At 42.5% G+C, this 17824-nt stretch overlaps 2 protein-coding genes across 13 annotated transcripts in view; one reads left to right on the forward strand and one right to left on the reverse strand.

Moving 5' to 3' along the window:
* Positions 1 to 868: 868 nt before the first annotated feature.
* On the reverse strand, positions 869 to 7413 carry MRPL35 (mitochondrial ribosomal protein L35). The gene is made up of 4 exons (XM_055540328.1): positions 7299 to 7413; positions 5212 to 5401; positions 4203 to 4347; positions 869 to 1215 (listed from the first exon to the last, which is right to left on the reverse strand). The coding sequence occupies exons 1-4, from the start codon at positions 7339 to 7341 to the stop codon at positions 1027 to 1029; spliced, it is 567 nt and encodes a 188-aa protein (XP_055396303.1). The 5' UTR covers positions 7342 to 7413; the 3' UTR covers positions 869 to 1026.
* A 7771-nt stretch (positions 7414 to 15184) lies between these two features.
* The window catches only part of IMMT (inner membrane mitochondrial protein), a 42348-nt gene continuing 39708 nt past the window's right edge, over positions 15185 to 17824 (forward strand). For 4 of the 12 annotated variants that reach the window (XM_055540306.1, XM_055540307.1, XM_055540308.1 and 1 more), the window contains exon 1: positions 15186 to 15385. In XM_055540306.1, coding sequence (XP_055396281.1) covers positions 15341 to 15385 — 45 coding nt within the window. In that variant the 5' untranslated portion in view covers positions 15186 to 15340. Of the gene's footprint in view, positions 15386 to 17824 lie in introns of all 12 variants that reach the window. The other 8 variants (XM_055540310.1, XM_055540315.1, XM_055540316.1 and 5 more) reach the window with 4 other exon arrangements.

Here is a 17824-nt window from a genome sequence, read left to right on the forward strand (position 1 = left end):
CTTTTAACTCTTGGTTAAGAAGTTTTTGTCTCCACTTATATAGCCTCTTTATTTCATGAATGGGCATACTAAAAGGCTAGTTCATCTCTTCTCTCAATAAAAAATCCTGCTCCAGTAAACTCAGTGATAACTGTTTACCTGGTATACTAGGTGTGTGTTATCACCCCAGGCTCACCCCTGAGGGAAACTGCTCACATAACTATCTTTGGCTCTACGTGAACCTCGAGCATAATCAAATGAGTTAGGGTGGGCTCCTGACCTAAGAAAAGTCAGTCCTTACATTGACTGGTCAGTGACCCATGATGAAACCTGATATAAAAAGACAAAATGGTCCTATTAGAGTCTCTTGGTAATTAGAGATGGGAAACTGGAGCTGAGGGTCATGATGTAGAAAAGAACCTCAAAGGGTGCAAGCTAGCTTTATTATGAGGCAGCAGACACTAAGAATAAACAACAGCTGTGAATCAGAGGAGTTGGAGAGAGAATGGAGCCAGTGATGTAAAAAGAACTTAGTCACATGCATGGCAGACCACCCAAGCCTAAAGAGCCACCGTTTCTGCTGCTGAGGTCCCTGGAGGTGCCTTGGATCCAGGATCACCCTATAATTTCTACTCTCCCTGAGGCCTGGGGGTTAGTTCTGGGTGGTGTGAGGTATTCCTGTATTTCTGGCACATGTCCTTAAAATAAAGTCTCACTGCTTGAACTAACTTGTTAGCTTTACAGTCTTTTCACATCTGTCCCAACTGGAGATGCCTTGCAACTAAATAAGCCTAATTGGAAAAACTAGTTAAGTCACTGCCATTTGTTAAAATTAATCAATAATTTAAAATTTATATTTCCCCAAACAAATCTGGGAATGTTTAATCCATTAAGTTTTAAAACATTGTTAAGTTTAATGTTGGTACCCCATGTTCCAAGTATCAGTTGGTACAATTTACATCATGTCTTATACCACTTCATCTTTGCAAAGACACCATACATACACAGATATACAGTTAATAACTGAGAAATCATGGATCTTCTGATCTATACTTTCAAGTTTGTTCGATCGTGATATATCTGATAAGGATCATCAGCATACCAGTTTCGCCTCTTCCAGAAAGATGTTGTCATTTTATCTAAGAGCTTACTCTGGGTCTTATTGCAGAAGACAAATTCCCTCAGGCGTCTTTTTCTTGCAACCGTCTTTTTCCATAATTTTTTCTTATAACCAGCCTGTTAGATAATATTACAAAGACATTTACAACATTATATTATATAGAAAAAAACAGATTATCTTCACTACTTATGGTTTATAGGCCCACTGGGAACAGAGACTAAACTTTCATAGGGGCTGGTATGTTTTTTCAGAAAAATATGATTCTCAATGGGGGTAGGCAGAGAAAGCATGCATAGTTTGAAAAACAAGTATTAATAACTTAACGGTTTTAAAAAGATTATTTAAAGTCACAGAAAATAAAGCTAAATAAATTGTGGCTTGTGAAGTACAGGGTAATGATACACAATTTTAATAGCTAACTTTATATGCGTTATCTTACTATCTCTTCAACAGTAGTGTGCTATTATTCTGATTTTACATATAAAAGAGAAACAATTAGAGCAGTGAAGTAGCAGACTGAAGTCCCAGAACTATTTAGAGTTCTTAACCGCTACACTACTCTCTTCCAAATGTCAAGGATAATGGCGTACTAGCTAACTGGACACTTGTGTTCATTTATGGGAGCTAAGTATTACAAGGGCTGAGAAGCAGAGTTCTCAAGTATAGTGCGTCATTTATCCTTTTCACACCCTGGGGAGCAGTTTCTGTAATAAGTACTCTTTTGAGGAACAATGACTACAGGAAAACTATTAGGAAGAGTGCTGAAGGAATAGTTACTCCGTATGTTTAATCCAGAACTGCCTATATATCATCCATACATTATTAATTTTGAAGAATTTCTGAAGAAACAGATACTGAGATTGAATATAAAAACTATAATCATAGCTTATTTATTTTCTTTTTTCTTTCTTTTTTTTTTTGGCCTTGTGGCTTATAGAATTCCCCGACCAGGGATTGAACCTGGGCTCCTGGCAGTGAAAACATGAAGTCCTAACCACTGGACCTCCAAGAAAGTCCCAATCATAGTCTATTTAAAGTAGAAGAGACCTTAGGTGTCATCCAGGTTAATGCTTGGTTAAAACCATACAGTAATTTACAGGGAAGGTGAGACTAGAACCTGAGCCATTGGAAAGAGCCAAGGGCTCCTTTAGGGCAGCATGCTAAGTGAACAAAACCACAACTCTTTGATGGGAAGGTGCCATGAGCTTCACATGCCTTAGTGTCATTGGTGGTTAGCAACTTCTAGAGTACAGTGATGCTTAGAAAGAAGGAAGGGTTATTTCAGAGTTCTGACTTGACAGTGCCAGAGATTAGATGGTTACTTCTCATTACTTACAATTTTAAGTTGAAAGGTTCAAAGCAAAATCCCTGTATCTGTTTAACAGGTTTTCTAGTTTGCAAGCCAAACTGGGTCCCTGTGGATCTGATAGCTAGCTAGCTAGCTTACTGTCCTGCCTGTCACCAACAGAATTATCTCCTTCAATGATTATTCTGTGGAATGTGGCCACTGAGAAAGTGCTTGAGACTTCTTAAACAGTCTCTAGGGTCAGAAATGGAAGGAGGGAATAAAGACTAAAAATTAGGAACACTTGGATGAAACTGTGCTGCAGAAAATAATTTGTTTTTATACAAATATTTTTATATTTATATTATATATAAATATATATATTTATATATTTAAAATAATTTATATTATATAAACATTTATACAAATGTTTATACTGTTTTTATACATTAGTGTAAATTAACCCATCTGGATTTTTTTGTTTTCTTCTTAAAATCAGATTTTGATGAAGCAGGCTGTTCTGTATACGGAATACTTTGGGGGTCTTGAGCAGGGACTAGGTATTATGATTGGGGAGCTTGACCAGGTCATTTATACTACTGTGAGGGTTTCAGAGCCCAATAAAAGGGATTGTGGAAAGGAAGGCAAGGAAGACCAGCCATTTCATTTTGTCTTGGGTCACATGTGGACCTGGAAATAATTACTAGCAAAGGGGAAGGAATGTTTCCAACGGCACAAAATTCACAAGTATCTGTTGAATTACTCAGTTCAGGTACTTATGGATTACATGAGCTTCTACTAACTAATATAAGAAATTAACTACCACAGGATTGTTCTAGTGGAGAAATGAGCTCAGAGTGCCAGTCAACTTATTTGTCTACAAATTTAGGATAGTTTATAAGAGAGAAGATAATCCTTCCAACCCTTCAAATAGTGAGACCATCCTACCAATTATTTTATTTTCACAGGGAAACAAATTTTGACCTTTAAAGAATTGTTTGTTAACTTCCAAATAGTAAAAGGGAATTAGGATTTGAATAGTTATCAACAGTGTCCTAGAAAACTCGGGTCTTCAGCTGCTTTCTAATTACTACCCATTCTGCTTCCATGAATAATTCAGGATATGAATGAAAAAGCCCACATTCACTTTTACCACCTGTTGCTGTGGGAGAAGACAGAACAGGAATAATCTGTAATCTGTCAGAGTCCCCCTCTAGAAGCCGTGGTCCCTGATCAGAATTAAGTACTAAGAGTTCTGTCTGATACGGTTGCCAATCATACACACCGAAGGACAAAAACTTGTCAAGTTAAAAAAGAGAAGGGGCAGGGGTTATGAAGGGTTACTATTCCGCCATAAAGATTAAGTCACCTTGAGAACCTAATCCAGGGTCAGCTGGAAGTGCTTCAGTCCCAAACCTCACCATGGAGCTAAGTCCTTGAAGTCCCCTCTACTGTTTCAATGCTTGGAGCTTAAACAGAGCCTCCCTACAAGATACTACACATTAGGAGCCTCAAAGGGATTCTAGTAATCTTTAGATAAGCCAGATATGTAAGAGACCTGAGATGAACCTGTTCTGCAGTACCAACTTCTGCCATTGTGAATAATATTTTGTTATACTGAATGCTAAAACATGTTTTCTTCACATGGATTCGCTTATATGAAGAGATGCCCACAAAGCTGGGACTCAAGTGCAGCGCTGTAAAAGCTACTGCTAAGATGTGGGGAAGATGTATCAAGGAACAGGCTAACTGAATTTTGCTTCAGTCCCATCTAACCTCACACTCCTCTTCTAAGCAAGTCACCGTGTGAAGACTCACCTTCCTCCTTAGCCACAGACCGCTATGAAGTCGAAGAAACCTATAGATGACAGCTTTCACAGTCTTCCTCTTGCCTTTTCTCGAACTGTAGTATGTTACAGTTCTGACTGGTGGCTTCAGGACATTTGGGAGCAAGAGGGCCATTCTAAAATACATTTAAAAAATTTAAACTCAGCAATAAGACATTAAAGGATAAAATCCACTTTGTAGAAATGAAAGCAGCAGCTCCAATGCACTAAAGATGACTTTCAATATACACTACTACTTCAAATGATCCATGATGCCACCCGTAAGAATAGCAACTGCCATCAACTTGCAAGCCCTCCATAATCTACTCCCTTAATCCCTGAGAATTTATGCTGGTATAGCTTAATCACCTGATCTCTCACCTACCTGCCCACTACATTATAAACTCCTTGAGGGGGACTTCTCTGGTGATCCAGTGGTTAAGAATCTGCCTTCCAATACAGGGGACGTGGATTCAATCCCTGGAGAGGGAACTAAGATCCCACATGCCATGGGGCAACTCCTGAGCCAGCCTACTCTAGAGCCTGTACCCTGCAACCAGAGAAGCCCACATGATACAACTAAGACCTGATGCAGTCATACAAATAAATAAAAATTTAAAAACCTTCCTTGAGGGCTTCAACTTTTTTATCCTTGTACGGTTTCTGCCGAGTATGGTGCTGGGCACTCAGGAGTACTTAAACTAAACTTTGGCTGATGGAATGAGCACCATGTGCAGCCCAGCCTTGTTAAGTTGAGCATCTTATCCAGCTTCTATTTTGGCTGACAGCTTCCACCCAGAAAACCACATCTAGAGCATCAGAAGTGGGTCCTGAGTGGTCGTCTCCACTAACATACATATTCTCTAATCTTATCAAACAAAGTCTATATAATCAACTGTTGGTAGGCACAGAATCTCATCTACTCCTAAGATATTGTGGTAGGCATGAAGATTTTAGAATTTTTGTCCAAGAGTCATGTTTACTAAAATATAATACTCAACCTATTGAGGACTGTGGCAGTCTGCCCACATGTCAGGTTTCTGACAGATGTGATCAGTCTGGGAGCAGAGGACACAACTGGTGTCTGAATATGACTGAAATGTCGGGAGGACAGTACAGAATTAAGACAGGCATTCTTGGTGCAGTTTCGATAGGCTGAAGATGCCAAAATGTTCAGGGGCCGTAAAATTCCTGCAGAGAGAGAAAAGCATGTATACTTAATATGACACTCCAAAATATGCATCCAGGGAATTCCCTGGCGGTCCAGTGTTTAGGACTTAGCGCTTTCACTGCTGGGGCCTGAGTTCGATCCCTGATTGGGAAACTAAGATCCTACAAGCCAAGGGGCACAGCCAAAACCAACAAACAAAAAAAATACACATCCAGATATTTAAAACGAAGTAACATCAAAGCAACTGAGTGCTATAATTAATTAATGGGTCCTGAGCATCAGACTCACACATGGAGCTTTTTATTCTTATTGCGATATAGCTTATACACTACAACATTACCCATCTGTGTATAAGTCAATCCTTTTTTAAGTTAGAGAGAGATGCTACCACCACCACAATCCAGTCTGATATGTCCTAGTTTTGTGGTCAACAGTAGAGGACAAAACATATGTAAAGTTAATTCCCACCACCAGCGCTTACACTGGGATGACACAGAACTCCCATACACAGGAAACAGCATGGCAGAGATGTGAAAGCTCCACAGCTCCTTGGAGAGACAGCAGAGCGGCAGAAAAAGGATTCATAAAGATAACATAAGAGGTACTTGAGTTTCCCTCTCGAAAATGAACAGGCCACAAGAGCGGGAGGCACAGTGTCTAAGTAGGATAGCACATGCAAAGGTGAGGAAGCTGAGACAAATCCTTGTTGGGAGCAGGGACTGGACCTAACATGGAGGAGTGGTGGCAGCTCAGAAGGCAGATCATGGAGGGGCTAGGTGTCTTCTCTATCAATCTTTCACACAATCACCAGACTCAGAGTCCATGGCTGCAAAGCAGAATCACTCACAGAGTTCCGGCTCCACTTGCAGATTCTGACTGAGACTAGTGAGGGACTCAAGAATGTGCACGTTAAAAGAAACAGAGTCACAGATGAAGAAAACAATCTTATGGTTACCAGGTGGGAAGGATAAACTAGGAGATTAGGAATGATACATACACACTACTATATATGTAACAGATAACTAATAAGGACCTACTGTATAGCACAGGGAACTCTACTCAGTACTCTGTAATGACCTACATAGGAAAAGAATCTAAAAAGTAGATATATGTATATGTATGTATGATCCACTTTGCTATACAGCAGAAAGTAACACAACATTGTAAATCAACTATATTCCAATAAAAATTAGAAATAATAATAATCATAGTGTGCACATTGATAAAACTCCACAGAATGATGGAAATGTTCAACAACTGGATGAACCATAGCCCACCAGGTTCCTCTGTCCATGGGACTCTTTAAAACCGTATCTGAATGATCTCTAACCTTTGCAGAAGTCTTCGGAGTGAAGGCAATCCTTCACTCCTGTCTCTCTTAAGACCCCGTGTACCGGCACTGAGGGAACCAAACAGGCACATCCCCTGCACACTCCCTGAATCTCATGCATACACCACGTCCCAGACAGGACACAAGGAAATTTACGTGGATGCTGTTAGCCCTATTTTAGAGCCGTAGTCTCTTAAGTTCAAAGATATTAAATAACACCTCAAGGTCAAAGGTTGGGAATGACGGATCCTGGCCTTGGTGGAACTTTCCTGTCTTCGTCGCAACTCCCCTACCCCCACCCTCGTCCTTCGGGATTGTTTTCTAGGGAAAGAGGAATGGCTGCCAGCCGGTACGGAAGAGGAAACCGGGGGAAACCCCAGGTCCGCAAGGGTCCAAGAATTTCGGCGCTCTCTGGAGCTGAAATCGAATACAGGCCACTCCGGAGAAAATTCGCAACAAGCTTCTGTCCTCAATAACGATCACCTCTCCTTTCCTGTTAACCTCCACCCACGTTAAACGTCCACTCCCTCCCGCGCCAGTCCCCGCTTCTATGAAAGCATAAACCGAGCGCGTCGCTTCTCACTGACCGGAGGCTGCTCTCACCGCACCGGCGAACATGGAGGCCGCCATCTTGCAACGCTGCCGTACGGCAGCCGCATTGGGTCTAAAACCTCACACAAGAGGGACTTCAGGAAAACTAGCCTGGGCGGAGTCAAGAAAGGGAGTTAGAAAAAATGAATAAAGGGACGGTCAGATCTACCTTTATTGAATGTCTTCTATATGCCAGGCTGTCCTCCAGCGCTGTAAAACAAGTGCCTATAGTATAGTGCTTGGCATATAGTAGGCTCTCAATAAATTCTTACTGAGCATTTAATTGATGTATTTAAGTACCATCACATTTGAAACATTTTCTTTTTGCTCATTTCATTCAATTTATTTGAGGATACAGTGTATCCTCCCAAAGCTGGTATGCTGCTGCTGCTGCTAAGTCACTTCAGTCGTGTCCGACTCTGTGCGACCCCATAGACGGCAGCCCACCAGGCCCCGCCGTCCCCAGGATTCTCCAGGCAAGAATACTGGAGTGGGTTGCCATTTCCTCCTCCAATGCATGAAAGTGAAAAGTGAAAGTGAAGGCGCTCAGTCGTGTCCGAGTCTTAGAGACCCCATGGATTGCAGCCTACTAGGCTCCTCCGTCTATGGGATTTTCCAGGCAAGAGTACTGGAGTGGGGTGCCATTGCCTTCTCCCAAAGCTGGTATATGTTAGGCTAAATGGATAGGAAATAAGGACACTATTACAAATTTTTAAAAATTGAATTCCAGCTCTAATAAAATCAATGTAAATATCCTGAGGACATCATACACACATACACACACCCTTTTTTTCCTCTAATCAATAGCACTGTCATTTTATAGAACAGCATCTCAACTCTTTCTGAACAATTTACATTCCTTATCTTATTCCTGAGAATTACTGATCACACATTAAAAAAAAAAGTTTCATTCAAACAGAAAATAAACAACTCTCTCCCATCCTTGTTGTCTAAGATACTTGAGTCATATACAATATATGGCACTATTTACAGGCTTCCCCCAGGGGCTCAGTGGTAAAGAATCCACCTACAATGCAGCAGACACGGGTTCAATCCTGGGTGGGAAAGATCCCCACTCCAGTATTCTTGCTTGGGAAAGCCTATGGACAGAGGAGCCTGGCAGGCTACAGTCCATGGTGTCGCAAAAGTCAAACATGACTTACTAAAGAACAGACCAAAAATACATGGCAGATAACTGACCCACAGTGCATTCAGTTAAGGAAAGAAGGCTTTTGGTTGAGGTGATCAGGGACAAGGAGATGGAATATAATATGGATCTTAAAGAATGGGGAGGATTTTAACAAGAGCAAGGTCACTGTTGGTGGTAAGAACACCAAGAGCTAAGGTGAAAAGAGAGGGAGCCAAGACAGAGACACACAGGATTTATTTAGAGCAGTGGCTTTCAAACTTTTTGGTCTTAGAACCTTTTTACATGCTTAAAAATTGAGGACCCCAAAGAGCTTATAATTATATGGATTATATCTATTAATATGTATTACATTGGAAAGTAAAATAGAAACTATTTATTTTGCTAGTTTCTTAATGCTTTTATAACAAGTTAACTCAAATTTGATGGCTTAAGGCAACACAAGTTTATTATCTTACAGTTCTGTAGGTCAGAAGTCCAACATGGGCTTCACAATGCTAAAATCAAGGTATCCAGGGCTATGTTTCTTCTAGAGGTTCTAGAGAAATTTGTTCCATTGCCTTTTCCAGGTTTTAGAGGCTTACTGCCTCCTTCCATCTTAAAGCGACATCACTCTGACTTCTGCTTTCATTGTCATACTTCCTTTTCAGCCTCACCCTCCCGCTTTCCTCTTTTCATTCCTAAGGACCCCTGTGTGGACATTTGGTCCATACAAACATTTCAGAATTATCTCAATCCCCATCTGAAGATTCTCAACTTAATCACACCTGCAAAATTCTTTTTTCACCATGTAAGGTAACATATTCACAGGCTCTAGGGATTAGGAGGAGAAGGCAATGGCACCCCACTCCAGTACTCTTGCCTGGAAAATCCCATGGACGGAGGAGCCTGGTAGGCTGCAGTCCATGGGGGTCACTAAGAGTCGGACATGACTGAGCGACTTCCCTTTCCCTTTTCACTTTCATGCACTGGAGAAGGAAATGGCAACCCACTCCAGTGTTCTTGCCTGGAGAATCCCGGGGACGGGGGAGCCTGGTGGGCTGCCGTCTATGGGGTCGCACAGAGTCGGACACGACTGAAGCGACTTAGTAGCAGCAGCAGCAGCAGCAGGGATTAGGACAATGTGGAGATAAGTATTCTGCCTGTTGGTCTTACTACTTTATTACAAAACAATTATAGGGATTTTCCCATCAGTCCAGTGGTTAAGAATCTGTTTCCACTGCAGAGAACAGGTTAGAACCCTGGTTCAGTTCAGTTCAGTTCAGTTGCTCAGTCATGGATGACTCTGCGACCCCATGCACTGCAGCATGCCAGGCTTCCCTGTACATCACCAACTACTGGAGCTTACTTAAACTCATGTCCATTGTGATGCCATCCAACCATCTCATCCTCTGTTGTCCCCTTTCCTCCTGCCTTCATTCTTTACCAGCATCAGAGTCTTTTCAAATGAGTCAGGTCTTTGCATTAGGTGGCCAAAGTATTGGAGTTTCAGCTTCAGTATCAGTCCTTCCACTGTATATTCAGGACTGATTTCCTTTAGGATGGTCTGGTTGGATCTCCTTGCTGTCCAAGGGACTCTCTAGAGTCTTCTCCAACACCAGTTTGAAAGCATAAATTCTTTGGCGCTCAGCTTTCTTTATAGTCCAACTCTCATATCCATACATGACTACTGGAAAAACCACAGCTTTAACTAGATGGACCTTTGCTGGCAAAGTAATGTCTGCTTTTTAATATGCTGTCTAGGTTGGTCATAACTTTTCTTCCAAGGAGCAAGTGTCTTTTAATTTCATGGCTGCAGTCACCATCTGCAGTAATTTGGGAGCCCCCCAAAATGAAGTCTATCATGATTTCCCCATCTATTTGCCATGAAGTGATGGGGCCAAATGCCATGATCTTTGTTTTCTGAATGTTGAGTTTTAAGCCAACTTTTTCACTTTCTTCTTTCACTTTCATCAAGAGGCTCTTTAGTTCTTCACTTTCTGCCATAAGGGTGGTGTCATCTGCATATTGCAGAAGAAAATGGCAACTCACTCCAGTATTCTTGCCTGAAGAATCCTGTGGACAGAGGAGCCTGGTGGGCTGCCATCTATGGGGCTGCACAGAGTTGGACATGACTGAAGTGATTTAGCAGCAACAGCAGCAGCATCTGCACATCTGAGGTTTATTGATATTTCTCCCAACAATCTTGATTCCAGCTTGTGCTTCATCCAGTTTGGCGTTTCTCACGATGTATTCTGCATATAAGTTAAATAAGCAGGGTGACAATATATAGCTTTGACATACTCCTTTCCCGATTTGGAACCAGTCAGTTGTTCCATGTCCAGTTCTAACTGTTGCTTCTTGACCTGCATACCAGATCTCTGGTAGGGAAACTGATATTCCGCATGCTGATGTGGTGCAGAAAAAAAATTATAAATCTGTTACATATTAACAAATATCTTAGGAAAAATTATTTCAAAATTAATGAAGACTTCCCTGGTGATCCAGTGGCTAAGACTCTGTGTTCCCAAGGCAGGGGCCCAGGTTTGATCCCTGGTTAGGGAACTGGATCCCATACGCCACAACTAAAAAATCCTGGTTGCCACAACTAAGACCGGACACAAACAAGTAAGTAAATTAAAAAAAAAAATTAATGAGAAGAGTGGCATTGTTTAACCTTTTTTCAAGTCTCTGCAAGGTCTGGTTTAATAGAAAGCTGGATTTTGAAATTTGCTTATGCATTCAATTTGTTGTGGTATCACCTGTCACCTAGTGTCTGGGAAAACTCTACAATTATGAATAATGAGTAAAAAACAGCAAATATCTAGAATTATGAAGGTTGTTTTGATTTTATGGACCCTCTTTATGGGTTTCAGGTTCACCAGGAGTCCTGGCCTACACTTTGAGAACCTCTGAGTTGGTTATATTTCAGTTTCTTTGGGATTTTGGGTAGACAAGAGGCTGATGAGCTTGAACTGCTATTGTTGCTATCTTGATCTACCTACAGTGGCCACTTTGAGCCATAAAACATGAATACTGGCTGGAGAAGTACTCTGAGACATTTCTTAAGGATCTTTGAATTGCCAGTGGGAGTTGCCTAAAGTTTTGAACGAGGGAATGAATTAAATTTCTAAGTTACTTTAGGAGAGACCATTTTAAAGCAAAAATAAAAAATTTTACATTGCATGTGGAAGATGAGGATTAAGGACTTGGTTAAACTAGAGGTTAGGAAACTATAGAAATTGCCAGTAGTGGGCAGGGATGGGGTGGAGAGGTTGTGGTGGCAGTTCAAGCATAAAATTAAAAAAAAAAATGGGAGCTGCTCCGGAAGCTGTTAAGTGATAGCAGTATGAAATGGTGTAATATAATTACAAAAGTACTCTGAAAAGCAATGAACCTATACAAAAATAAGTAATTACCTGGTTTTAGATAATTTTCAAATCTATTTATCTACTTTATAAATGGGATTTGGTAGCATTAAGACTTGAAAATACTTTGCAAATGCAACAGATACACAAGTTTAGTTTCCACTATACTGTGATGGTAAGATCATTATTACTACTAATAGTATTGAATATGTTGTTTAATATTGAACACGTTACCTTGATTTTCATACTGTTCATGGGGTTCTTGGCTAAGATCAAGTGGCTCAGATGGTAAAGCATCTGCCTGCAATGCAGGAGACTGGGGTTTGATCCTTGGGTGGGGAAGATTCCCTGGAGAAGGAAATGGCAACCCACTCCAGTACTCTTGCTTGGAAAATCCTATGGTCAGAGGAGCGTGATAGGTTACAGTCCATGTGTCTCAGAGTCAGACACGACTAAGCAAATTCACTTTCACTTTCATGGGGTTCTCAAGGCAAGAATACTGAAGTGGTTTGCATTCCCTTCTCCAGTGGACCATGTTTTGTCAGAACTCTCCACCATGACCCATCTGCTTGGGTAGCCCTACACGTCATGGCTCATAGTTTCATTGAGTTAGACAAGGCTGTGGTTCATGTGATCAGATTGGTTAGTTTTCTGGAATGCAAAAGTAGGAAGTCAAGAAATACCTAGAGTAACAGGCAAATTTGGCCTTCAAGTATGGAATGAAGCAGGGCAAAGTCTAATAGAGTTTTGCCAAGAGAACACACTGGTCATAGCGAACACCCTCTTCCAACAACACAAGAGAAGACTCTATGCATGGACATCACCAGATGGTCCATACCAAAATCAGATTGATTACATTCTTTGCAGCCAAAGATGGAGAAGCTCTACATAGTCAGCAAAAACAAGACCGGGAACTGACAGTGGCTCAGATCATGAACACGTTATTGCCAAATTCAGACTTAAACTGAATAAAGTAGGGAAAACCACTAGACCATTCAGATATGACATAAATTAGATCCCTTACGATTATACAGTGGAAGTGAGAAATAGATTCAAGGGATTAGATCTGATACAGTGCCTGAAGAACTATGGACATAGGTTCGTGACATTGTACAGGAGGCAGAGATCAAGACGATCCCTAAGAAAAAGAAATGCAAAAAGGCAAAATGGCTGTCTGAGGAGGCCTTACAAATAGCTAAGAAAAGAAGAGAAGCGAAAAGCAAAGGAAAAAAGGAAAGATATACCCACTTGAATGCAGAGTTCCAAAGAATAGCAAGGAGAGATAAGAAAGCCTTCCTCAGTGATCAATGCAAAGAAATACATTAGAGGAAAACAATAGAATGGGAAAGATAAAGATCTCTTCAAGAAAATTAGAGATACCAAGGGAACATTTCATGCAAAGATGGGCACAATTAAGGACAGAAATGGTATGGACCTAACAGAAGCAGAAGATATTAAGAAAAGGTGGCAAGAATACTCAGAAGAATTATAGAGAAAAGATCTTCACGACCCAGATAATCACAATGGTGTGATCACTCACCTAGAACCAGACATCCTGGAATGTGAAGTCAAGTGGGCCTTAGGAAGCATCACTATGAACAAAGCTAGTGGAGGTGATGGAATTCCTGAGCTATTTCAAATCCTAAAAGATGATGCTGTGAAAGTGCTGAAATATGTCAGCAAATTTGGAAAACCCAGCAGTGGCCACAGGACTGGAAAGGGTCAGTTTTCATTCCAATCCCAAAGAAAGGCAATACCAAAGAATGCTCAAACTACTGCACAATTGCACTCATCACACACGCTAGTAAAGTAATGCTCAAAATTCTCCAAGCCAGGCTTCAGCAATATGTGAACCATGAACTTCCAGATGTTCAAGCTGGATTTAGAAAAGGCAGAGGAACCAGAGATCAAATTGCCAACATCCTCTGGATCATCGAAAAAGCAAGAGAGTTCCAGAAAAAAAGTCTATTTCTGCTTTATTGACTATACCAAAGCCTTTGACTGTGTGGATCACAATAAACTGTGGAAAATTCTGAAAGAGATGGGAATACCAGACCACCTGACCTGACTCTTGAGAAACCTGTATGCAGGACAGGAAGCAAGAGTTAGAACTGGACATGGAACAACAGACTGGTTCCAAATAGGAAAAAGAGTATGTCAAGGATGTATATTGTCACCCTGCTTATTTAACTTATATGCAGAGTACATCATGAGAAACGCTGGGCTGGAAGAAGCACAAGCTGGAATCAAGATTGCTGGGAGAAATATCAATAACCTCAGATATGCAGATGACACCACCCTTATGGCAGAAAGCGAAGAATTAAAGAGCCTCTTGATGAAAGTGAAAGAGGAGAGCGAAAAAGTTGGCTTAAAGTCCAACAGTCAGAATACTAAGATCATGGCATCCGGTCCCATCACTTCATGGCAAATAGATGGGGAAACTGTGTCAGACTTTATTTTTGGGGGCTCCCAAATCACTGCAGTTGGTGACTGCAGCCATGAAATTAAAAGACGCTTACTCCTTGGAAGGAAAGTTATGATCAACCTAGACAGCATATTCAAAAGCAGAGACATTACTTTGTTAACAAAGGTCTGTCTAGTCAAGGCTATGGTTTTTCCAGTGGTCATGTATGGATGTGAGAGTTGGACTGTGAAGAAAGCTGAGAGCCGAAGAACTGATGCTTTTGAACTGTGGTATTGGAGAAGACTCTTGAGAGTCCCTTGGACTGCAAGGAGATCCAACCAGTCCATCCTAAGGGAGATCAGTCCTGGGTGTTCATTGGAAAGACTGACGCTGAAGCTGAAACTGCAATACTTTGGCCACCTGATGCAAAGAGCTGACTCATTTGAAAAGACCTTGATGCTGGGAAAGATTGAGGGTAGGAGAAGTGGACGACAGAGGATGAGGTGGTTTGGTGACATCACCGACTCAATGGACATGAGTTTGAGCAAGCTCCCGGAGTTGGTGAAGGACATGGAAGCCTGGCGTGTTGCAGTCCATGGGGTTGCAAAGAGCTGGACACGAGTGAGAGACTGAGCTGAACTGAACTGAATCTTCCTTAAGCACGATGACTCCCTGAAGGGCTGCGAAACGAAAGGAACGCGCAGAGACCACGCCATTGTTTACGTAACTTTCGGCAAATCCATTTCTTTCTACGACATATCCAGCTGACAGAAATGGCTGAGATAGTTTCTTGCTTGAATTCTCGACGAGTCACACCTGCCCGGTTCCAGGGCGGACCAAAGCCGGAGTTTCCGATCCACCGCCAGCACTCCCGTTTACCTAGCAATCTACACTTCGGGTAATAGAGCCGACTTCTCAGCGCGACCCGGAAGGAGAAATCGCCCTTTCCGCCTGGAAAGGGCCCACCCTCTTGGAATGGCCGGGACCGGGGCTGCGCGTGCGCAGTCGTTGGCTGCCCTTCCGGTACGCCCGGCGCGGAGAGGCGGCACGGACGCAGGCACGCACGGACGTACCGTGTACCCTACACGCGCCGCCGCCCTAGCTCCCAGTTACACCCGCAGCGGCGTCAGCCCAGTAAAGATGCTGCGAGCCTGTCAGTTATCCGGCGTGACCTCCACCGCCCAGGTGAGGACGGGGGTGCCGGGAGACAGCGCATGGTGAACTGACTCTCGCCAACCAGCGGAAAATAAGGGAGGCTTTGGCTTTGCCTAGGCCCCAGAACAGAGGCGTGTCTCCGGGCCGCCCTTATCGCGAGAGTCCTGGGTGGGCCCGTGAGGCAGTTAAGTCGGGAGTTCGGTGAACGGGAATGACTGGAGGATAATTGCTGAAGCGGGATGGGGCGTGGAGAAGAGAAGGTGGCGGGGAGGCGGGTGTAGGACGGGAGGCACGGCTTTGGGGACATGTCATCCAATCAGCCCCTCGCTGCCTCAGTCTAGGACCAATCGAGGCTGCTGGCGCCCGGGTCGCCGGTTGGGCGCGTAAGAGGTTTCGCGGATCCAGTTGTTGAAGGTCGACGGGGGGAAAACTACATTTCCCAGCAGGACACGCATATTCTTGGCTTGTTGCACCTTAAGGAGGTGCCTGGACTGCTAGAGACCGCGTTTTAGGGGTCAAGGTTGTAATTATTCAGGAAGGACTGCCTTTCTTTTCGTAGCTGAGAACGCCTCTTGAGCTATTCTTACTCTGAACAAAAACAGAGTAAGAGTTAGAGCTTCTAGAACTCGAGGAAGGTTAAGCGCCTGACCTTGTGCTCGTTTCTGAGATTAGCCTGAGGATTTCTGTCTGTAGGTGCTAGGACAACTTTGGCAGACGTCCAAGGAGTTACCTTTATTTCTGCATAATTATCACAGTAATTTTGGAGAAGGAAATGGCAATCCACCCCAGTATTCTTGCCTGCAAGATTCTCATGGACAGAGTAGCCTGGCAGGCTACAGTCCATGGGGTCGCATAAAGTCGAACAGGACTAAGCGACTAAGCACACACATCAAAGTAATTTACTGAAATTTAAAATAGTAAACCTACTTCCATTGCTCACAATGGAAAGAGAATTGGTATTTTGGCAAAATGTGGAATTTACAAAACAGGTTCTGTGACTTGAGCAATTGAGCAAGGTCCCTGGACTCAGTGGGTTAGAAAAGGCAATTCGGCCCCCCCCCCCCCCCCAAGTTTGCTTCTCTTCCATTTCCCCTTTCGTTTCCAGGGTAAGACAAACAGGCTCTTCCGTAGGAAAGTGGAGTGTATATTAGTTTTCTACTGCTGTGTGTACATAGCAGGTAGCACAGATGGAGCAGCCTAAAACAGCACCCATTTATTACCTTACTGTTTCTAAAGGTGAATGGTTAGGGTTATCTGCTTGCTGTCATAAAGGGGTCCAGATGTGTCCCTTTCATTTGGAGCTCAGGGTCCTATTCTAAGCTCCTTCAGTTTGTTAGCAGAATTCAGTCCCTTGCAGCTGTAGGGCTGAAGTCCCTGTTTTCTTGCTAGCTCTCATCTCACCTACCTGGGGGCGGCCTGAAGTTCTTTGCCACAAGATTCTCAGAAGCAGATTATAACATAGATATTTACTTTCTTGCAGGCTACCATGAGCTTGTCTCTCAGACTTTAATATCTCTTTCCTGTTTCTGATTTCCAGACCTAGGTTTAAAAGGCTTATGTGATTAGGGCAAACCCACCTGGATAAATCCCTTTTGATAAATCAGGTCAACTGATTAGAAACCTCATTACATCTGTAAAATCCCTTTTGCCTGTACAACTCTAATCATGGGCTTAACCACTGGGGACAGAGATCGCAGGAACCATCTTAAAATCTGGGCTACCAAAATGCCCAAGTGGGCCTGGGAGTATGCAGGAAGCAGAGCAAACTTTCAGGGCAAAACTGTAGAGGTGTATCTTTGGGGTCCTCCTTTCAGGCCCACTCTTCCTTATTTTGCCCAAAGGTTACAGCATGGTTGTCACTGATCTATCTCCTCAATCTACCCTAGGGTCAGTTCTTTACCTTGTTGTTAACAAAGGCCTTTAAAAAAGCACATGGACTGGACCATGCCATGCCCTCCAGTGACATCCCATCATATCACAATAAAATCTAAACTCTCTACCTATCCACAGGGCTCTTCATGATCTGGCTCTTTGCATATCTTATTTTTTTACTCTGCCTCATTCTGTTCTTCTGATTGCCTTTTCATTTGCTGTTTGCCCTGAAGTCCTCCCACACATCTTTGCTTAGCTCACTCCATTCAGATATTTTCTTAGATATCACTTTTCTTTCAGAGAGGCCTTCCCTATCTAAGACACCTCTGATCACTTTCTCCTTCTTTGCATCACTCTGGAACCTACCCTTAGCCTACTTGGTTTTACTTTGTAGCTCTTATACTTCCTGACGTACTGTGTATTTATTATGTGTTTTCCGCATTAAAATGGAAGCTCCTCAAAGGGACTGTACATCAGTACTCATAATAGTCCCTAGCTCCTAATAGATGCTCAGTAAATAAACATGTCACAAGTGTGACATGTTTGAATGAAAGATTAATGTGTTCTGTGACTTTTTCTTAATTTCCATAAGAGGAT

This window comes from Bubalus kerabau, chromosome 11 (genome assembly GCF_029407905.1).
Source record: "Bubalus kerabau isolate K-KA32 ecotype Philippines breed swamp buffalo chromosome 11, PCC_UOA_SB_1v2, whole genome shotgun sequence".
In the NCBI taxonomy this organism is placed as follows: domain Eukaryota; kingdom Metazoa; phylum Chordata; class Mammalia; order Artiodactyla; family Bovidae; genus Bubalus; species Bubalus kerabau.

Coding starts and splice junctions, on each gene's coding strand:
- MRPL35 (XM_055540328.1), bottom strand. CDS start 7,341: ATGGCGGCCTCCATGTTCGCCGGTGCGGTGAGAGCAGCCTCCG. Junction 4,348..5,211: donor ACTGCCACAGTCCTCAATAG/GTTGAGTATTAT, acceptor AATGTATTTTAG/AATGGCCCTCTTGCTCCCAA. Junction 1,216..4,202: donor GTCTGTGGCTAAGGAGGAAG/GTGAGTCTTCAC, acceptor ATTATCTAACAG/GCTGGTTATAAGAAAAAATT.